A 23,383-nucleotide genomic window follows, 5' to 3' on the forward strand; every position below is an offset into this window, starting at 1 on the left:
GCCACAATTTCTGTTTGGTACTCTGTGTCTACACCAGAGTTTTTTGTTCACATCTTTTTCTTTCAGCTTACAGGTGAAGCCATCTTACGCCTGGTCAATGAGCCCGTTCTGCCAGTGAATGCACTAGACATCGCCCTGGACGTGCAGAACAAACTGCAAGGTAGTAAGTAATTTCTGTGTAATGCGCACAGCCGTCCTCTGCTTTACATCGGTTTAGGTAAGAGAGCGATCTTTTAAATAGACAGAACAATATGATGTAGTTTCACTGACACAGACCTAGACTTTCTTACCACATTGAACAGCCCAGGCTTAGTGAAAGGTAGGGAAATGTACTGTATTTGCTACAAATAAAGATTTGTCATTAGCTAAAAAAGGTCTGTGAATTCACCGGTTCAAGTTTATTGTACTTAAATGTGATAAAGTAGTGTAAGTTTTTGAAGTGCAGGATCAGACCACAAAAAGGTTAATTGAAAGGAATAATATTCTGCAGATAAAATTAGTCGGGCCCAGACCAAATCAAACTTTCCACCCCCCATTTGTGCCAACCACAAATGACAAATGCATTACATGAGAACAAATATCCTTTAGGCAAATGAGTGTGCCCTTTCTGAACACAAAGCTGTTTTCGAGAGCTGGATTCAGAGATGGTCACTGGAGGCTATGCTGGAGTCTCTATCCAGCCTCCTCTGGGATGTTTCAGACTGATTGCTGATCAGTGCACACAGTCTGCTGATGACAATATATTTTCTTACTGGACTTGGCAGAGATATCCGAGTGTATGGCAATCTATAATTTATTGTATATGAAATAAAATGTTGTCTGTGCTCAAGTGATTAATTATACTGGCTCGAGACTTTTCTGCTTCCAAACTTAACTCATGCAAATATGTCATCTTCATTCATAACCACATTGTGTTCCCAGGTGACCCAGTATTATTTTTCTACAGTACATCTACTGTAGATACAGTATAATGGGCTTGTGTGTGTGAATCTTCTTAGCTTTGCCTTTGGCCTTCACTCATAACAGTCTGAAAGCACAAGAAATTCCTGTGCCTGGATGACCCAGCAAACATGCTTAGAGATAAAGCACTTCTGAATAAATTGCAGCCAGCAGTACTTGGACTGGAAGTTTTCCTTCATTCCAAACACGTTGTAGACTGTTTGGACGTAGCGGATGTGGGATTATTATACGCTCCTACTGTTGGGTAGCAGTAAAAAGCAATGAAAACGCCATCGTAAAATCCTCACAGCAGCACACCACAGTACAGCTAGAGTTTCATTCCAATCGCAGTGTCAAGCCAGCTGCTAGAGAAGAGTGGAGAATGGCCCAGATTTCAAAGTTAAAATCCTTGCAAGGATTCAAACAGCTGAATTGCTGTGACTTTCAGTCCACCTCAGATGGGCGTAAAAGGTTTATAATGCCCCTGTAAAAGCACCTCATTGCCTGGAGTAATTTGAAGCAGTTGGTCATCAGGTTGTCCAGAGGGTTAATTTACGGCTGTGGTTCAGCCTGGCAGGTCTCACCACTCCTCACAGCCCACAGCCAATCTCCTAGGGGTGATTTAATGGAATAGAATTTGTTTGGGTGGATTTATTGATCACTGTGCGAAGGCTCTAAGACTGAAGGCGAGTGACCTTGGCGATTGCGTTTGGGAATTCAATCGAGAGTCTTTATCCAGGACCATATTGGTGGCGTATCCAGATGCCCTTGACATAAGGGGCTGCACATCTGGATTCAGACCATTTCTTTAAAGATTAGGAGAAAGCAGTTGCTGGGCATTGTATAGCATATGTGTATCAATCGGTTAAAATATGTGTTTCCTTGGAACAGTCAGATGAGGAATGTATGACATATTTCTTATTCTTCAGCCTTTCAAAGGCACTGTATCCACTAGGAATTATCAGGAAGTTCAATTTTCGTGATAATTTTGAAACATTACTATCAGAGCTCATTCTTCCAGTATGAATACGCACGTGTTTCTGGACTGGACAGCAATGTTCTGGACTGGAGTGGTGAACGAATTGTACTTCAGTTATATCCATCTGATCTTCAGTATCCTCAAGGGCTCGGACAGAGTCGCCCCAGTGAATGTCTTCAGTCAACAGTGAATCAGAGGACAGAAGTAGAAACTACATGGAAGTGCATTTAAATTCAAGGACAGGAGGCTCTTCTTTCCACAGTCGGGTACAGGGGAAAGGGAAGGTGTCACTGGCTTCTTTCCAAAAAGGACTGGATGTGGCCATTAGCTACTAGCAACCAAGAAGCTGATGGGCCCCCTCTGGTTTGTAACCTCTCCTTTGCTCTTGTCAGGGCTGTTAGCAGTATCTCTGGCATCGGTATGTCTCTGGGTCTGCACTTGAAGAAGAGACGTCAGCAAAGAGAGGCCTGTACTGTAACCCCCTGACCCAGCATCCTTGCTGCCCTGTGAGGATCACAGATTCTTAAAGAATCGTTTCACCCTCGTGTCTAAATATCAACTTCAGATCTTATTTGTAGCCTGTCCTTCTGAAACCAGAAGATCCTTGCAGTCAGTTCTCAAGGAGGACTTCAGGATTCTGATTTCTTTAGGCACATACAGGATACACAGTAGTTAACAGCATTGGCTCTACCTTCTTAAGGGCTCTCTTTTAGGGCTTCTCAGCAAAACTAATAACAATACAGGCGATTCATCACAATGAATGGGGTTTTGCATCAACTGGCCATATTTAAATTAAAAAATCGAGACTGTCAAATCTCTGCATTTTTTGTATGATCACACAGTTCATTTTAAAGGCGGTTGTTTTTCTGTTTAGCAGGGTGGTCTTACTGTACAGTATGTCCTTCGACTAAGACTAATGTAGACAAAGCAGCACGTCTGTCACCAGAGCCCCAGTCTGCGCCTCTCCCCTGATGCAAGATCACTGCACTGACTCCAGTAAAGCATGTCTTTATCGCTGCAGTTCAAAATACAGTGGGGGATAGGGCTCATATATACATATGCATATTCACGTGCACTGCTAGGTGCCAGGGTTGATCTCTATTTTGAAATTGCCGCATGCTGTTCTGGGATTGGAGCAGGAAATGGATTTTTGCAGACTTTCACCAGCACTTTCATGGATTGTCTGAGAATAAACTCGGAATATCTAATTGAAAACTTCAAGCACCCTTTGTTTGCTTTTTTAAATTATTATTATTATTATTATTATTATTATTATTATTAAAATTAAATTGCGAAGCACGCTGTCTGATCAAAATAGGAAAACTGTTGGTTCCGGGAAACAGGATTTTACAGTACATATAAATATGCTGCCTGCGTCTGTGTTGGCCGTTCTGTGCCTTGATTGGTGGGTCCCGCAATTAAAGAGAATGCCATTCGGAAATTTGCCTTCGGTTGGAGAGGACAGGGTGGGACTTGCTCTCTCATCCTTTTTTGGAAATGAACTCATTCTGGATGCACACAGTACCTGAGCCCGGTGCAGACAATGCGACTGCTGCGGTCCCTCCACGAGATCATGAGATACAGTACTGTAGATTACTGCGGCCCCCCCACGTATTTCATAACTCACATCCCCCCCGCAGAGAGCTTCTGGTGCTAAATTTATCCTGCCTTTTTTTCTTTGCGGAGTACTCACACTGCGTGCATATTCTCAGGTGACTTCCCCTCCCGTTCTCCTCCACGCCGTAGAATCATTATTATCGCGCACACACATCAAGACACAAAAGAAAGACAAGTTTTTCAAGCATTAAAAAGAGCACGAACAGTGAATTGGAGACAAGTAGCAGGGGTACAAGGTTGCAGTCAAAGATAATATATTGGAAGAAAAACGTTTTTGTCGTTCTAGGTGTACATAAGCTGTAGTGCTCAGGTTTTCTTTATTGTGCTCAAAGTGGTCTTGTATTATTATTCAGTCAAAGGTGCAAGGAGTGGGAAGCTATTAAAAGCTTAATGCTACTGTAGTTATATACAGTATTCACTAGGAGATTCGGTAATATTCTAAGAGGCACTAAAATGCATTATTGAAATCAATAACACTTGTTGCATTTTTAATGTCTCTCAGTACATGTGCTCTGAGAACCCAACATTGATGAACATTTGATTCTTAATACAGTAGTTGTGATTTCTAGTCAATCTCATGTCCTTTCCTGGTTAACAGAAGACAGTAGAACTTGTATTCTCAGTAAAGTGAAAAACTTGTAAACCCGAATTCTTAAATATGGAGGTGACAAAGCTGACAAACAAAAAATAACCACCATAAAAAAGTCTTATGCTGCAGTCCTGGGCAAAAACACAGGAGAGGAGAGATTTACAGAGGTTCAGTTTACCACCATTCCCGTTCCCATTATCGAATTTTAAATCAGGCCTTGAGGATGCAATTTATTGCAGCTAAATATAATGTCTGTGCAAAACTAAGAAGCAGCTTTAACAGAAAGATAATCTTTTGTGATCATGTGTGTTAAAGGTCAGAGCCCACATCAGTAGCTGTGAGCTTGGGGCTGATGTGTCAGTCCTGCTAGTATTGTTGTGAGCTTCAGGGAGCTTTTCTGCGGTTGTCGTGTGGAAAGAAAACAATTAAAGTCACATGACGAAGTTCGCCATCTTGTGAGGGTTCATCGCAGTGCTGTTTCCATTAATGAAGCCTCACCACTGAACAGCAGAGTCAGTGAAGTGCTACCAGTGGCTTCAATAGGGCTCATACAGATCTTGAACCCAAAATTAATACATTTTTAATGAGTCATAATGACATTTGCAGCCTTGATTATGTTAATGTATATATATATATTAAAGAAAACCATAGTGCTGTGGTTGAAATTCATTCAGATCTCCAGCTGTTTCTTTTGAGCTGCGCTTTCTCACTTCATAGCCAGAGACTCAGGGCATGTTTTTTTACCAATAATCTGTTTGTTTTTGTTAAGATGCCAGTGCATGTTTGATCTCCTTTTTTACTTTAATACTTTAAAGTAATATTTTGTGATAGTGTGTATCCAGCCTAGGGCCCAATGCTTCCTGGGATAGCCTGAATTGGACATGGGGTTGTTGAAAGTGGAGCGATGACGATGTGACTATACTATCCTGAGTGTGGCACTGAGCAGATCTCTTCTCACGTGGGCCGGGCGCCTGTCTGGTGCTGGGGCAAACAGCAGAGGGCGACAGCAGGTCTGGATCCTGCTGGATCCTGAGCTCTCCTGCTGAGCCACATCCAGATGGGTTATAACTCATGAGGGCACATTTCAGCACACTAGCAACTTTCAGAATCTCATCCCAACCTGAAAGTGTCGTGAGTAGGTTCCGTTTCTGCCTTTGGCAGATGAATTTTCCAAGAAAAGGACTTGTTTATACAAAATATTGGGCACGTCACTCGTGGGTAACTAGGACCCAGAACAGGAGAGCAGTTTCTCCTACACAGTTAAATCAGTTTATACACAGTATACAAAAGTGCCTATAAGAATTTTACAGTACAGTATTTTTATATGTATATATTATATACAGTATAATTTTAATGTACAGTATTTCACAGAGATATTTTCAACACAGTATTATTACATTCTGGCAGGATAGCCTTCAGCAGATGTTGTAATGGTATGTGAACTGGACAGCACACCTACTGGTGTCACCCAGCTGTTTTTAGAATCTGAGAGTTAGAGTTAAGGGTCAAGGGCCAAGGGTTAAGGGTGAAGGGTTAACGATTTCGGTTGGAGGCTGGGGGTTGGGGGCTGAGGGTTAGGGTTAGAGTTAGGATTCTGGCTCAGGCCTGGGAGGATGATGGAAACCATTAGGGTCACCTCACACAGTCATGGAGACTATTCCATTGACTGAGGGCTCCTGATTAATGACTAGTAAATCTCACAGTACAGTATATGCAATTGTGTGGGTGTTACAGTCTTTTTCTGTGCTTAACTAGATTTGCCTCATAAAGAAATGATTTTTACTCTCTACCGTCGACAGGCAATGTCTTGAGTCACATTCTGTATTTGGGGTATTCTTGTTGCATTCTGATTAAAGTGACCCTGAATACGGTTTGAGGGGTTTCGTTGTGTGTCCTCATGTTGCAGTGCTGGTTGTACAGTATGTTAGCTGAAGATCATTTTATAACAGCCGTGCCAGGAGCTGTCTTGTTGGCTGCAATGTGATTACTGGAGACAATATGAAAACAAAATCAACTGCTGTAGGGAGGAAATTTTGCTAAACCCAATTCACTGTCATAAAAATTACAGCAAAAGCATGTTCACAGTCCAGGCGTCTGTCATTTCATCTGGACTACTTGTCGAACACCTGACATTTTTTATTTCGGAACAGTCATTCAAACATTGTCGTCAGAATGCCTTCATGCTAGATGTCCTGTATGAGTGCACACCCTGATGTTTAAAATATTCTTCATTGTACAGTGGGAACTACAGTATCTGAAAATTCCAGAATTCACCACTGCGTGTGTTGAGCAAATTAAACTGTAAGCAGGTAAACACACCCAGGTGTTCTGTTTTGTAAGGGTTTGGAAAGACTTTCTCAACAGCAGGGCTCTGTGTCATGACAGGCCTCCCCTCTTGACTCCTGGTCTTAATGTTGCCCTAGTTTCCACTCGTGTCTGCTGGTCCATGTTTCACTGACTCTGAATCCATTGTGTCGACATTGTCAGTGAGGACGTTGAATACCCGAATCAGGTCCCCTAATAGACTTGTCTGTTGCACATTAAAAAGGTTTAATTCAGTTTTTTTAGCCTGTCAGAGTAGGGACATCACTTTACAACTTGGAGTGTATCTGGCTGTTCTTCTTTGGACTAATTTCCAGAACAGGAAAATCTCTGCAGTAACAAGTTGACCGGAATTGTAAACAATATTCTAAATGTGTTCCTACTAGTACATTATACAATTTTAACATATCTCTTGGCCTTTTTATGCCAAGGTGGAAGCAATACAATGGCAAATAAATCGTCCGGATGTACAATACAGTTAAAAGTGTGGAATTTAAATCAAGAGATGTTCATGTTAAAATTGTACAGTAGCTATCACGTTGAAGAGCAAATTCAATTTTGTGCCATTGCTGTATTTTTCCTTTTTTTTTTCAATTGGAAATTTTCTGAAGCATTTAATAGTCTTGCCTTTATGCGGAAAGTGTCTGTAATCATTATGATTATGCAATCCCGATGTGGTAACAAATAGTCTTAAAAATATATGCATTACTTGGGAATGTTAAGAAATTGAAGAGAGAAGAGCACCATTCATAAAAATCTGTTTTAAATGGAATGCATTTGATATAATTACCAGTCAAGAAACATAGAATCTCTTTTTGTTTTCCTTGGTTTAATGCATTTCTGTGTACATTATCTCTTTATATACAGGAAGTAGAGAATGAATAAACCAGATCAATTTTGTTTGAGTAATTCTCTGATACACCCACGGTCCACAAACCTTGTCCTTCAGAGCAGTAGCACGTTGTGGGTTTGCAATCCAGCTGGGCTCACGGGTGACTCATTTGAATAAATGATTTTGCACCAGTTATGGGCTAATAATTATCTGTCAGCCAGTTTTCTAGACTCCTTTGCATTATTTCAAACACCCTGTAATACCTGCAGCGCTGTGGCTGCCCTTGTTGTGTGGAGTACAGCCTGCAGTTCCTGTGTTTCTGGGCTCCCTGAGAGAGGAGGTGCGATGGTGTCAGTGAACCTGGGACAAGGAGTGGGGGTTATGGGGTTAGCAGGGCACCCTGCCCTCTACTCTACTATTCCAGTGTCGAGTGTTCAAATGCCAGATCCCTCTTTTCTGTTTCCCAGATGACGAGCTGCCCACAGAGCGGCTGCTGGCCCTGGCTGGCGCTCTGAGAGAGAGCGCCCAGCTCTTCCAGTCCGACGAGATGCGCCCCGCCAACGACCCCCGCGAGCGGGACCCCCTGCGGGTCCGCATGCTGAACGACGTGCTGCAGGACCTGGAGAAGAACTTCCTCGCTTCTCCGGCGCCTCCGGGCTGTTACAGGTGGGAGCAGATCAGACACAAGACAGATGTGCTAGAGACAGCACCTTGCCCTGCCTTGAAACCCATCCGGTAGAACCCGGTCCCTAGCAGTGAGACCTTCTCAGGTCTGATCCGCTCTGAAACAGTACAAGAAGTCTGACACTCACTCATTTTCTCACTGCAGAGCGAGGGCATTGAAAATGGTCTATACTGAAAAGAATGCCCTTCACTATCTCTGAAGCTCCTGCAAATCTAAACTCTGTGTACATTTTAGGATTTTCATACCTGCAGTCAAAGTTACAGTTCTTCTTACCCCATTTCAGTGTAAGAGCTATAGAACAGCCTCTGTGTTCTGTGCTCCGTGTTCTGTTTTCTGTGCTTTGGGCTCTGTGTTCTGTGCTCTTTGTTATTTGTTCTCTGGATTGCGCTCTGTGCTCTGTGTTACTTGCTCTGTGCTCTGTGCTCTGTGCTCCGTGCTCTGTCTTCGGTGTTATGCGCTCTGTGTTCTGAGCTCTGAGAGCTAAGTCAGCAACTTTGTGGAGAGTCCTGATGAGTAATCGTATAACTCCCTGTGATATCCTAATTCAGGATGTACACACAGATACTTATTTGCATCTTTTTCAAATTAATTATTTTAACAATTTAAAGAGTGCTATGAAGTTGCTGGCTTTTTTGCCTGAACTTTTGCACTTTATTTATTGCATGAATAGTGAAAACTTTTTGAGTCTTTAGACATTTTTTTAGTGATGTGCTTTTGTGAATTGACAAATCTAAAGTTATGACACCAGGACCAGAACAGCTTCCATCAAGATGTTAAATACGACATTAACGCTTTGCACTCAGTGAATATACTGGCCTCCCAACAGATAAGGATTATCTTACATTCTTAGTGGAAAATGAGCCAGATTCTTCCGAATGAGCAATGAAATATGAAAAATGGAAAAATGGAAGCAAGAGGATAGTACTTTTAAAACACAAGCGTTAAAGTGTAAAAGTGAGTGTGGGAGTACAGTATGAAACAGGCTGCCCAGCCATGTTGTGGAAGATGATATCCTGTCGTTTATAGTCTTCTTATGCCCTTATGAAAATGCAAAGAACAAAATAGAAGCCTTTGGCATTTTTTCAATACAATTAATGTTTCCCATTCTAAAAAAAGTTTCATGTGCTCTGATGTTCGTGAGTGAGTGTTGCTTAGGCTTAAGTCTGAGTCTCATGAAGGTGAATGTAGGGCTTTCTGTTTAGTCCTGGTAAAGTTCTGGAATTATATCATGCAAGTACCATTTTAAAAACAGTTTTGAGATCTTGTGTGTTTTTTACTGGAAGTTACAATATTCTATAATCTAAAACATAAAACATGCTAATTTACATGTGCGAATGCACTTTAAAGAACCCCATTATAACCATAATTCCACATTACATTTATATTAAAACCAAATTATATCAGATTTTTTTAAAATGTATCAAATTAATTTTTGTATCTGCAGGATACACCTTATTTCCCATTTTCAAAACAATACTATCAGTTTTGAATTGATGGCATTCCTTCACAGAAAACTTAAATTACAATGTTTTCCTGGATTTAACAATGTTAAAACCACATGAGATTAAAAACAATGAGAAATACAGCATTGTCTACAACATTACTGCACAGATTTTCAGTCTGTCTTTAATTATCCACACTGTAATTAGTTTTAATGTAATTGAAATTAATTCATAAAATGAGGACTCAGCTATAATAATGTTTATCGTTAAAACGTAAGAGTATGTATAACTGGACGCAGCTCCTAACACAATTGAAATAAAAAAATTAAAAGGTTGCCTCATACCCTGTGAGCATTAAAGGTTTATTGTGTCTGACTTTTTTAATTCGAATTTTGTGCATCTCTTGGCCCTAATCATTGTCTACTTTATGGAGATTGTTGAGTATATTAAGTACAGAACAAGTAATAATGTGCAATGTGCATAGTGTTTTTCAAGAATACAAAATTGATGTAAGTGAGGCCAGACTGTAAATACCTATGGTTGGATTTGTCCAGGAGGCCCTTACAAACACCCCAATAACCAACGTAGGATCTTCCATGGCCCCCATTCTTTTCACGGTGCTCCTACTGAGCCCCACCACCTAATGCAGGTGGCTTTTTGCCCAGTGAGTGTGTGTGCACGTCTTGGCATGTGTCTGTTTGGGCTGTGGGGCTTGTCAGTCTGATAGTCTTTCTGTTCCATCACCCTTTATCATTTCCCTTTTTACTTTTTTATGGTATTTCTCATTTTGCGTGCACACATCCCGGCTCTTTTTATTTGCTCCTGGTTTAGGGTCCGTTCGGAGTTCTTGACCAGTACTGGGCCTGCAACAGGAGAGGATTGCTTTTCCAGGCAGCTGTCCATACTGCAGAATTCAGTATGCAGAGTGCAATCTTGTATTGGAACACATTCTGGCTCAGTATTAGTTTAGTTGCCTGCTCATTCTGGAGATAAAAAGTCATTAGAATGCGCTCGTTGGTCAGAGTCCTTCAGAAATGCCTTGTCATTGGTTAGAGGTTTAGTTTCTGTTGCAGAATTGAGCCTGACACATCAAAATTGTACAACAACAGCTGCACAGCACCCAGGGAGAGCATAATGGGTTCAACTTGTTTCTTTTTTCAGTTGTTCTTCTACTGTACCGCTAAATGTACTGCAGGTAGATATTTTTAGTTTTTTACCTGTCTTTATCATCTGTATCCAGTGTCCCCTTATTTTCCAAATCAACACAAAACAAATCTTTGATTTCTATCACGTTGTAAGAGGGTAACCTTCAGGTTTCATAATGACTTGAGTGATTGACTTGGAAAGTAGTTCACAGGGCAGGAGGGATGATAATATACATATATTGTCAATCTTAAATAATGAAATAAATAAACAGCAGACAGAAAAAACAGGGTGACAGCTGTGAAGAATTTGACCTGGCTCAGACAGAGAAGAGTGATGGTGTTGAAAAGCACTCTGTATGGTCTGAGACTGCAGATGAAACGCATGTCTTTATACTGTCAGCAAGGAATTGATATACCTTGACAGGCACCGGGGATACAGCTCTCCTTGTTGAGCCCAATTTGTAGTGTTGAGCCAGGAAAGCCTTTGTCCATTAGATAGTGTGTGAGAGAAAAAAAGAGAGATGTGGAGGCCAGCCTGAGGCTTCTGGAGGCTTTCTTTTATCATTCTGGTTTAGTATTATGCTTCAATTACAGTTTTATTCCAGTGAATCTCTTCAGAAAAGTAAACTTCAAGGGCAGGAGTTCTTCAAGTAGGCTGATGTTAAGGTGATTTCTTCTTTTTAGAGCTACTGTGTGAAACTAGTGCTAAAAAGGGAAGTCAGGTCAGACTCTTCAAAACATGCATTATATCATGTTTCATTATTTTCACACTTCAGACTGTGTTTGAGTTATCTGGTATCAGACTGCTTTTTCAGTTATTTTTTTACCAGTTTGCTTCTCTATGGGTGACTCAGGCAACTCTAATGGTTACCCAACACACATAACATTTCAGCACCTATTGCCAAAACCAGACTAATTAAGACTTCTTTCTAAAAACAAGGAGTTCTGCAGTGAGGAGAGCACATTCTGACCTGAATCTGTACGGAAAACAAAACAGCCCCTGACAAGGCAGACAATGAAGCCAAGACTCTGGCACCAGAAAATCAGCATGACTGGCTCTGGAGTGTCTGCGCTCCACAGAGAGGAAGGAAAGGGTGTCCCTGTGGTTCAGGCAGGAGCGTGCAGACCTTGAATTCCTCTGCCTCTCTTGACTGGGGGAGAGAGTGCATTTCAAAGTCTGAGCTTTTTGTGCTGCGAAGGTCAGTGCACAGGAGCAGCACTCTCTGTAGCCAAAGCCCCGGCATCAGGGGACTCCATTTTCAAGGTTTTATTAAAAAGGACATGTCTGAGCCTTGGTCTGTGAACACTGCAGACTGCATCGGTTTTTGATGCGTCCTTAATTGAATTTCTACTCATAACGCTTTAATTAAGTGGGAATTGTGCTTTGGCACTTCAAAGTCAGTCCTGAGCAGGACCTGAAAGTTAAAGAACACTTTTTATCCCAATAAAAAGACAGTCTGTAAATTATAAATGGACACTTAATGATATAAACTTGGTTGAAGTCTGAAGGTCAAGACTGCAAACTAACCCTAAGCCTCCCTGTTTACAGATGAAGAATTACCTTATTTATTCCACTTTGGTCTGTGCTACCCACTTAAAGAAAAAATCAATATGCGATGCAGGAGCATGAAGAAAAATGTCCCAAAAGCCTTTCATTTTTGTCCCACAAATGACTGCACTGTGGCTCCAGGCATTTTGTTTTACTTTGAACTATACAGTTCGAAAGATTGTGTTCTTTGTAGTTTCTTTCCAGTTCCTCTAGGTTAATTTCTTACACAGTTTTTTTGTTTGCATGTGTGCATGTGGCCTACAATCCATTCTAGTTATTAAAAAATGATAATAAATGAATAAAATGCATAAAAAATCTATTTTTCCAGAACGTACAGTATAGCTCATTCATCAAAGAATGATGTATAGAATATGTTTCAGTTTTGGAATTCACTGTAAGGCATGCTGAGTGGTACTGTAATCAGGGCTATTTACAGCCCGTTCAGCAGCCCAATACAGATTAGCCTGAGAGAGCTATTGACCTGCTCGTTTAATTTTTGTGTGCCCCCGCAGTTTGTAATATGAAGATGCTTTACCAATTGTTATCCTTTGAAAGACAAAATAAATTAAAAGAGAAGTGTTTTTCTCCCTCTGTGTGCAGGTATGATAAGTATATTTTTCCCGCTGGATATTGGCTCCTCTTCACCTTTACATTTTTCTTCATACTGTATACAGTATATATTAAAATTGCTATATTCTTCTGGAGTTACATTTTTTTTTTTAGATTTCCCAAATTTACCTAAACAGAATTTAGCTGTAAGATTAATACCTCTCTGAAACCCAGACAAGCTTAAGCTATTAAAGGTTTTAAATGACACAGCTTTTGGTTCCAAACAAACTGAAGGAGAAATACCGACACCTTCTCAGACATAAAATTGATATCTAAAAGGTCTCCAGTCTATGGTTGATTGATTTTTACACTTTGTATTGTTTGCATTGAAGGAGATCTGGGCTTATTAGGCCTTGGGTTTCTCTGCGAAACAATGCAGTCATCCAAGGCTGTCACAGATGCGCGTTCATTAACATGACTGATGCATGTTGCAATTTCATTAACATCATATCAATAATGTATTCAGCAATCTCATTGAGCCGCATGGCAACCACAGCTGGGAATACTTAATGTGCTCGTCTGTCTGCCCTGGTTTCCCTGTTTGCATTTCTTAAACAAAAAACATATCTGGAAATACATTTACAAAATTGATTCCTCATAATAATAAAGATGTGCCACTTTTCAGGGTTGTCTGCCTTTTAATTTCTAAAGAGACGAAATCCCAGACTGTTTCAATCAATCAAGTGTTCATGTCAAATAGGGGCTCTTTTGCTGTATGATTAACACACAGCATAATAAACCCAAAACTCAAAATATTCTTGCAGTGGAGACAGGGGAACTGCAAAACAAACTTTTTTGACAATCGTTATTAGGATCTTTGGAATTAAGGAATTATTTGGTGAAACTTTATTATTACAAGAAGTCTTGTTCTTGATGAAAGATTTATGTTAAGCATATTGTTTTTGTTTCTGAGTGCAGGAGGTAAAACAAAGCTTCTTCGAATAGGAATCTGATAAAAAAAAAACTAAAATGAATCAATTGAGAATGTGAATTTTAGAGTTTTCAAAATGTTTCTGAACAGTGTCCATCATGTTGTCTGATTTTCCACTGTTGTTTTTTTTCTTGGGTGCAGAAATATTTTGTACACTTTAGACGAAAGGACACCGCGGTTCTCCATATTAATGGACGCCCAAGACGTGCTGAAGCTGCACCGTTCCAACGAGACTGCACTCCTGTCCTTGTCTGCCATTTCCAACGCCATCAGCTCGGCAGAGAGACACCTCAGGGCTGGGATCGCCCTCTTCGAGAACGACCCCAAGAGGAAAAACTGATCCACTTGGCTCGGGTCCTGGAGAAGGCAGGGACTCCAGGTGTTGTGTTGGAGAAGCCCATCCGCTTCAGTCGGACCTGCGTGGGGACAGCAGACAGCTGTGGTGGAATATACAGTATGGGTGTGCTTGTCTTGATCTGGAAATAATATTGGAGGTTAAGAAAAACAAATACAGGGGCAAAAGCAATACAACAAAACTAGAATGCAATATTTATTATGAGTGCACTGCTCACATAATGAGCTTTCAGGGCTTGGAAAATATTAGGTACCAGGTTTTTTGTTCCTTAGTTGTTATTCGTTTTATGAAATGTTGATTTTTGTGGCTTTAATGTCGGTAGTTTCTTCGGTTTTGCCTTTTATGTTTGAAGACATCGAAGCGTGTACTGTATGTATATGGATATGTCTTTGTGGTTTTCACAGAGAATAATGACAGTAACATTGAAAAAACAGCACTCAACCACCCGAAGGTCCAAATTGAAAAATAAACATACCGTCACGGAAAACAGGGAGAGGCTGGAATGTGACAAATGCAGCAGGCGAGTAAATCTAATTGACAGCAGCCTTGGAGGATGAATCAGTTTGTCATTTACCAGCATTAAATGCAAGTTATTGCTAAGGAGTGGAAATGCATTGGGCACAGTGCTGCTGAACAGCATGCCAGGGAAACTCCACTGCAACGATATCATTTTGTGTCATTCTTTATAAAATGTGTGGTTTAAATGTACTTTTTTTTCAATGCATGATTCATGTCATTTATGATATTTCAGAGAATCCATTGAAAAAAGGAAAAACAAAAACAAATAAAAAGCACAAATGCTAGCCCGCAGGACAACAGCAGGCCTTGTATCCAATACATGAGCTCTGTCACACTTCTGCAACACTTACTGTAGCATTGTACTAGGATGTCTGTATTTCAAAATATAGAGCACAGCAACATCTTTCTGATGATCAATCAAGAATACAGATGGTTATTTCTTAAAGCACAATCTTTATGTGCCTTACTTCTGCTCTTCAAGGTGCATGGGCTTTTAGAAATTCATAAATAAATGTATATTTACATCAAAACAGGCCATAAAATAAGATTAATGTCAATGGATTTAACACTAACTGGAGAAGGGCTGCTACACTGCCACTTTCCTTGGGAAAATAGAAACCATAAATACAGTATATACAGTGTAGAGCCATCAATGGCCTGGAGGCTGACTTCTCTGAAGTTGTTATGAAGGCTGTTCGGTGTCTGGATTGTATGAATACTCAGCTCACCAGTTTAAAAAGCTCTGTCTAGAATGGGTTACAGGTACTGTAATTGACAAGTATTGGTCAAGGCATTGGAATTTACCATTAAATTAGAAATTAGTGGAGGAGATTAAGATGTTGAAAATGTAAAAGCAACACAGAATGGCTTAATCCCTTTGTAAAATTAAGCCCACATTACTGGCTTTGGAGCTTAATGATCCTTATGCAGAAGGCAGATTTTTTTAATGATAATTTCCCCTTTCATCCCTGTTTCCAGATGCTGATGCCCCCTGTGTGATATGGGATGCTGTTGTTGAGCCCATTTCACAAGCCACGCTAAGAAAGCCCACTTTGATTTCTCTTTTCTTTAAAAGTATATTCTGGTCAAGAAGCACATCTGAGGGGCTTTGCTGTCCTTGTTATCATTCATCTCAGTTTATCTGTGTCTGGACTGGGCCATGGATCTGTTATATCCAGGACAGTTCTGTGAAAACTGAGCACATGTGCAGACTATCCCATGGGCTAAATTAAAAGGTTCTTTAGAAAAGTGCACAATTCATTATTTGCCTATTTTTGAGCACCCTCTAGGCTACCGTTCCAGAGACACTGAGAAAACACCCATAGGATGGATCTAAATGAGCAGTTCAGAATTAGTGAGGTTAGGAACATGTTCAGGGTGCCACCTTCCCCAGGGGAACCAGGGAAAATTGCCCATTTAATTACGGTGGCGCAGGAAGATTGCCCATCGAGAAACTCCTGACCCACGTGTCTCTCCTTGGGCTACATTGAAGTTCAGAGATTGGAGTGAGAGTTTAGAAACTGGTGTAGTGTCTCTGCATTCCAGAGCTTTCTTACAGTATATGGGTTTTTCGGTTGATTTGATATGGAATGACCAACATGTGTAAATATATATATAAATAATTTGCATAAAAGTTTAATTATACACGCAAATGTTAAAAAGGAGAAAATGGCTGTTTAGCTGCAGTAAATTTAACATGCTGCATAGAGGTGGACCCCATCAAACCAGCAAGTAGCACCTCCATGTAGAGCCTGTCTGTGCGGTCTGTGAAGCTGAACTGAGCAGCAATGGGTCCACTCATCACTGGTGGTCAAGCTTGGGGTGTTGGTCAACGGCGAGTTTAAACAAACAGCGTCTTCCCTGACTCTGGGTACAATAAGTCTCTTTGCTTTTCGCAGCAGCAGATATCAAGGAGGCTGTATTCAATTTTATATGAATATTGAGCCAGATAAGTGGTACTGTATTGTAATATTTTTAGACACAGAAAATGCCAGAGCAGACAGTTCAGCGTTTGGCCTTATTTTGATATAAAAGTCATGCTCCAAAGTTTTCAAAGGACTGAAAAAGTGCTCATGAATTACTTCAATGTGGAAACTGGATTTATACAATCTCATTTCAAGAATAATGCAGAAATGAACAGTAGTTCTTCTGGTGACGTTCAAAATTCAAAGTGTCTCTGCTTCCAATCCTTGTAAAAAAAATCTTTTAAAGTTGGCATTCATTTTTCTTTCTATTTAGGGTGCTAAAGAGGGATAAGGTGAAATTTGATAGTGTGTGTTTCACCTGTGACATATTGATAAAACGTTTTAAAAATGGTTTGATTTACATGCTTTTCAAAATTGATAGAAATTGAATTTTTGGAAAACTTTATTCAGGGAGACCAAGTTTACACTGAGCTTTAACTCATGAATGTGCCTTCAAATGAAAAAAAAATAATGCTTTAAAGTCTCAAATTCTAGTTTTGAAAGGTTCAAAAATGATTCTGATGTTCAGATTCGTGTGTGTGTGAGTAAAAATCCATTTCCCTCTTTAATAATACCAAAAATATGTATGAAGATTCCACCTTTTGTGACTGGAACTGTTGATTTGGTCATGTGTCTCAGTCTCCAGAGATATGCCAGTCTGTAAACTCACAATATCCCAGATAAAGATTTCTAATTATCACTGCAAATGCCTAAGATACAGCTGCAAGTACTGTGTGTATCAAGTCATCTGAAATGGTAACCATTTTCATGAAAATGGCTGTACAGTATTGAAGCATTATAATAACGTAGTTAGCTCTCAAATAAAATTATTCTGCAGTATTTTGCATACTGTAGCACAATTTTTATTTCTTGGGTCAATTTGACACATTGGTATAGGAGGTGGTGCACATGAATCCTTACACAAGCGGCCGTCAATGCAGTGAGACATCAGGATAAGCTAGAAATGTTAGCTAAATCGAGCGCTGTTATTTGTTAGCGATTTGTCAGACATGCCTATTCACCTTTAAGCCAGAGTGGACTTAACACCGATAAACACATGACTGGTGCCCAAACTCCTGGCATCCCTGTACTGTAAAACCTGTAAACAGACAGCTGTCTGGGAGGGCTGTGGACAAACGGAGCTGCGCCGAGGGGATTCTGCTGCAATCATGTCATCTAGAGCGGATGTTGCTTTGCCTCACCGAGCCGCTAAATAGTGCAACAGCGACAGTTACCATTATCCCAAGAAAATACAAGCCCCCTCAATCCCAAAAAGCCACAATAATTCCACGATATTCAAATAATGCCGTGTGCCAATGTATCCTGCACGCCATGGGAAGCGATCCCGGATTATCAGACGCTTTCCTGGAACGTATTTTAGGATCAGCCGCTCTAGATTTCAAGGGGCGGCCTACAAGTCAGGTTTGATTCTGACAACCCGAGTGACACTGCTAACGTGTTCTCCTGTGTTTGTGTCGGTGTATTGGTGCAATGTCAGGTGTACAGTATACAGTACGTGAAGTGTAAGCCTTGTACAATCAGCTAGTGGAAAAATGGAAGCTGACCAGAAATGTAGGAAGAGACAATGTGATCGCATGAACAAGCTCCAGTGAGAGGTCTTGATCTCTTTTGTTCTTAATCTTGTTCTCTGTATTTCTTTCGAGATTTGCACTAATTATAGAATTAGGTCCTCTTTACTTAATTGATTAACGTTTTGATGATGAAGTTTTGGCACTACCAACCAAGATTTTTATTGTTTTTTAATATTATTATGAAATGATTTTGCGTATGAGTGAACAGTTTGTACTTGTTCTGTGAAACCTTAGTAACGGCATTATGTGTGAAAAACAAAATACAAGAAGTATAAAATGCTGTATTGAGAACTAAGTGTTCTTGTATTCTTAACACCAGCAAATGCTTTGAGAAATCTTTTTGAATATGAATGAATCCTGGTTAACATTATTTATATGTGAATATTTTTTATAGATCAAAGTGCATTTGAAAAGCCTTCTGAACGTTTTAAAATGTCCGAAGCAAAGTTGTATTTTAGAAATCATGATGATGATGATGATGATTTTTCACTGGAAAATTGCTTTGCACTTTGTAAATTATAAAATCAAAATTAAAAAATAATACAGTAGGTGTTAGTTTTGGTGATTTTACTTTGTCAGGAACTATATATTGTATTTTTTAACAAACTGGGCCGTGATATACCTGGATGTTAAAACGTGTGTGTACTTCAAATGAAACGGAGGATAACCAAGTGCATTTGTTCATCTTCAGACTTTTGTCCTATTGCTAAATGTCACATACATTGATAAATACAGTGAAACGAATTTTCTTCTTACTGAAACTGTATTCCAGTCACTGGGGAAAGACATGACTATCACATCCAGATATTTGTAAATATTGTGTTTTAATTCAGATAGTTTTGTCCAGATCTAATCTTTAGGTACTTTTCTCATTGTGTCCATTGTGTTGTTATGTTTTTAATAATGGTAACTTTTGATGCTACTGTGAAGAATTTGTATAGATACGTATAGATAGCATGTACACATTCTATAGGTATTGCTGGAAAATGCATGTAGCATTTCGTAGTTTTTTTGCTTTTTCTCAGTTGTGTTTGTTTTGGCAAACAGAAGATGTAGGCACTACTTTTTCTGATATGTATAGAATGTTAAGAATGAAGTATGCATGCTTCAGATGTGTGTTTGGCATTAAAATAGTTAAAGGTTGTTTAAGAAATCTTTATGATGTTTCATGATATTGTGCATAGATTAACTTGATTAAATACCCCTGATTCAAAAAAGGCATTGTTACAAACAATGCAACTGGTTGTGGTATGTATGTTTCATTGATGTTACTAAATATTTTATATGACATTTTCTAGTGAAGCAATAAATCCAAGTTTTGTGACAGAAAGGTTGAATTAATTTCAAGTCAAGAGTTGCATGTTCTTGTACTTACGGTTTTGTACTGCTCAGACTCTTTACACTCCCCCAGAAGACGATGCACACTAAACAGGAGACGTGCAATGTTCTCTGTACTGTGTTGATGAACTTCAGAAGTTGCAGTTCCAAAATCGTTAAGGAATTATATGGAATTATACCCTTTATAAAGTCAGGGTTGCTTCTGTTTACTTCCTGCATTCTTGCATTCTTCCTGCAATTTTAAAAATATATATTTGAAAGTTAATTAAAAATGTCTTGATTTGTGCAAAACACTTGTAATATAGATTGTATCTCTGTGATGTTTGAACAAGTCGATATTCTCAGAAAAAATAACTTGAAGCATGATGTACTTTTAGGACATATGATAAGCAATTTAGTTATATTGTTTTGCTTTTTTTAAGAATGGTATTACATTTAGTCAAACACAAGCTGATAAACTTCATTTCTAGTTACAAGGATATTTTTAATGCTTAATGCTTTTTTCTTTCTTTTGCTAGTGATAGATTGACAGCTTTTGCTAGTCTTTTGGCACAGTTCTGGACCTAACTTGAATTGACTGTTCACCGGCCTCAGCCATTAGGGTGCTGTCAGCATTATAACAGAACTGTTGTGCGTGATGACAGTCATTTCTTAAGATCCTCCCACATCTGGCTCCTTACTGGTTCTACTTTACTGTCTCTTTATTTAGGTTCTGAAACACTAAACCAGATCTTTTCCCAGCATTTGACACTTAGTCCTGCCTCAGTAAACTTTATTATCTGACTCTTTTACTCATTGTGTCTCCTCATAATTTGCTAGAAAACTATGGAACGATAACTTGGTCACGGCAATCTGGTCTTTCACCCCTGGTGGTTCCTTTCTGCTAAGAAAGCAAAGCAATGCCAGTGCCAGAGCCTTCTTTTGATTGCACTGATCTTCATGCCAGTTACTGGGATTAAAGACTATATTGTCCTGGTTTCTCCCAGTTAACTTTGAGCTGTTTAACCTCATGATACTTCTGCCCTGATCTGTATACTGGTTATTGACCAGACACTCTAGCCATCTTTCTTATGATATTAATTTTATAAAAACTGTGCTGGCTGGCTGTCGTCTTTCTTCCTTGGCCTTATCTGTCTCTGTCACTCACTGAGTGCAGTGTAGGGCTGTGCTGAATATAGATGTTTCTTGAAAGACTCCTTAAAGGCTTTAACTTAACCATCATATTTCAACTCCAAAAGTGCCCATTGGTGGTGTGATTCAGCCCTCATCTCTAAGATCTCCCCCCTGTCCACTGGCGACAGAGAGACACAGAAGACACACTGGCCTACTGGATTGTACAGGTCAGCAGACTGGGACAGCAGGCTGTAATGCCCTCTGGTGTCCTGGAATTGACTTCACCTGAAGAGACTAGTCTTGCCCACTTTGAAACCTGCTTGTACTGTAAGTGTCATTTCCTCACTGAAGTCCAAATATGTTAAAGTACTGTAAGGGGAGTGGGGACACTGTGCTGTAAAGGTGTATTCCTGTGTATGAGGTGTCCAACCTAGTCCTGACCTTTTGTCTTTAAAGATCCCCTGACACTGTTTGTCAGTCAGAGTAAGCTGTAAACTGCAGTATTCTGCCTTAGTTTCATTCTGGGCTCGTGCAATCTGCCCTCCATAAAGTTGCCAATAATTCAGCTGGTGAAGCAATTTCTCTCTCCCTCCCCATCGGGTGTCCTGTGCTGGTGCTACACGTGGCCGAGGTGGAGATGAAATGGGTCCACTACTATAATTGGAGCGCTTTCAGATCCTTTAATTTGAAAAACGCTACATAAAACAAATGGCCGATGGAAATATTCAATTATTTTACTTTGCCCAGGGATAATCGCGAGTGTTACACCTCCAAACAGTTGTACACAACATCTGAAATCCTAAAAAGAAGAGGTTGATTCATAACAGCCATCAACGGGAACAGCAGGTGGTCTTCACTTCATTCAGCATTTCAGTGGCAGTTAACTTCACTATTCAGCTATGTAGGCTTGTCATGGAAAAAAAAACTAATCTCCGAGAGCAGAATGCTGCTCTGCTACTAACAAAACACAGTGTTATTCTGCAAAATACAAAGTACCTCTCCCAGTTTTCATTGGAGGCCATAATGAAAAGTAGGAATGTCATATCTGACTGCGTCAGTGTGTCTAAGCTTAGCTTGAGGCCAGATCTAGGTCAAGCACTCCTGATTTTCATGGACTAACACACTGTTGAGTTTTTTTTTCTTTTTGCTCATGACTTTCCAGCGTGGAGTTGTCCTCTACTTGTTTCCTTGCAGGGTCCTGCTCGAGTCTCTTTAAATTTTCAAGTGACATAACTTTTGCAAAACACATTTCTCTCTTTCTGGCTGTGTTGCACTCACATTACTAGTGTATGTCTTTAAGCTGCTGAGTGGACTTGCTGTGGCTGAGGAGCAATGCCAGCAGGCAGAGCCTCCAGAAGCCAGCTGATGTGTCATTAGTGGAGTAACAATAGCTGTGGACATAGCAGCCCATACAAGTAATGAGAATTTTGTTCTAGGAGTGGGATTTCCAATGCAGAAATGATAACAGTATGACAACAGTGAATACAGTAACAGTAATAAGCTTTTGCTGTCTTTTTTAAAGGAAAAACGTTATGTAATGCACATATAAAAGTTTGTGTACATAATACATTTGTAAATGACAGAAATGATGGGTTAGAAGACTTGGAAGACAGAAATGTAGAATATCTGGTGTTATACATTTTTACTTTGTGATTTTTCTTATGCCTCTGGCAATAAACTTTGTATCTGGTTTTAGCTATTCTATTTGACTTATGAATTTTCTTTACTATGCATTCTGTTTAGGTCTTCTGATAATAATATTGGCTACATGTTAGAACTATTAAAGATGATTTTATTACTGTATTTAAAATCTCTATCAAAGATTATATATTCTTTCATGTACTTTGGATGAGAATGAGCTGTTGGAGTTTCAGGAGCTCTGCTTGCTTACTGCTGTTCACAGTGCAGGGAGTTGTGAACAGTTATGGCTTATCATTTCCATTATTAATTACCAAACGTGTTCTGACAGTTGTTCTGCCCGTGACGGAGAGATCTTAAGTTATTACTTGCTATTGCTCTGTACATTTTAGTTATGGTTAAATTAGTTTTTCAAAGCTCTCTCTTGCCTATATGAAAGACACTGAGCACTGCAATTAAAACCTCAATATTAACGTTTTAATATATTTCAGCTCTCAGTGAAAAGAATATTCATTGTGCCATTTTCCATTAGACCTTTGCTCTGTTTCTATGGTTTATTTTTTGTAATAGAAATGGTAATTTACTTTTTGTATTGATTTTGCACTATTAACTGCTATTAAAAGCTATAGAAATTGATTTTCATTGTTAATTGAAATAAAAATTAAAGAAAAGACTGTCAAATGTGACTTTGCATTAACATAATACATCTACTTTACATCCACATTATATCACTTGTCTAAAAAAAGCAAAAGAAATGCTTTATACTGTAGCTATATCACTGAATAAAATTCCACTGAAGGAATACGTTTAGAAAAAAAGCATAATAAACGATTCGCATGTTAATAATTTGAAACCAAATTAACTGTCTTAAAAGCAGGCTGTCAGTCCAGCAGCACTGATTGAGGCCTAGGCAGCAGTAAGCAGGCCTGGGGACACACAGTTACATGCTGTTGCTTTGAGCCCCAAAAATCTCAAAACAAATAGTGCAATTGAAATGACAGGAATGGTAATGATGCATCATATCATAATAATTGAAGGATTTTTGTTCTGCAATGTGACAATATAATTTCAAACAGAATCACAGTGTCTTTCATATAGTTTAGTGTGAGGCAGCAGGTTCAAACTGGTCTCTGCCCAGTTACTCAAGAGGGTAGGACTGTACTTCATAGGCCTGACGGTGTGGCGTTTCAGAGGACATGTGTCTGTTGTCTTCGTCTCTCCCGTA

The 23,383-nt window shown here is 39.5% G+C and overlaps 1 protein-coding gene across 5 annotated transcripts in view; it reads left to right on the forward strand.

The window, feature by feature from the left end:
- LOC107079092 (inactive N-acetylated-alpha-linked acidic dipeptidase-like protein 2) overlaps positions 1-22,219 on the forward strand; it is a 295,727-nt gene extending 273,508 nt beyond the window's left edge. For all 5 annotated transcript variants that reach the window (XM_015360862.2, XM_015360861.2, XM_015360868.2 and 2 more), the window contains 3 exons: positions 67-160; positions 7,746-7,944; positions 13,781-22,219. In XM_015360862.2, coding sequence (XP_015216348.1) covers positions 67-160; positions 7,746-7,944; positions 13,781-13,979 — 492 coding nt within the window. In that variant the 3' untranslated portion in view covers positions 13,980-22,219. The remainder of the gene's footprint in view (positions 1-66; positions 161-7,745; positions 7,945-13,780) is intronic.
- The last annotated feature ends 1,164 nt before the right edge of the window (positions 22,220-23,383 follow it).

Source organism: Lepisosteus oculatus, chromosome 13, assembly GCF_040954835.1.
Source record: "Lepisosteus oculatus isolate fLepOcu1 chromosome 13, fLepOcu1.hap2, whole genome shotgun sequence".
Lineage (NCBI taxonomy): Eukaryota > Metazoa > Chordata > Actinopteri > Semionotiformes > Lepisosteidae > Lepisosteus > Lepisosteus oculatus.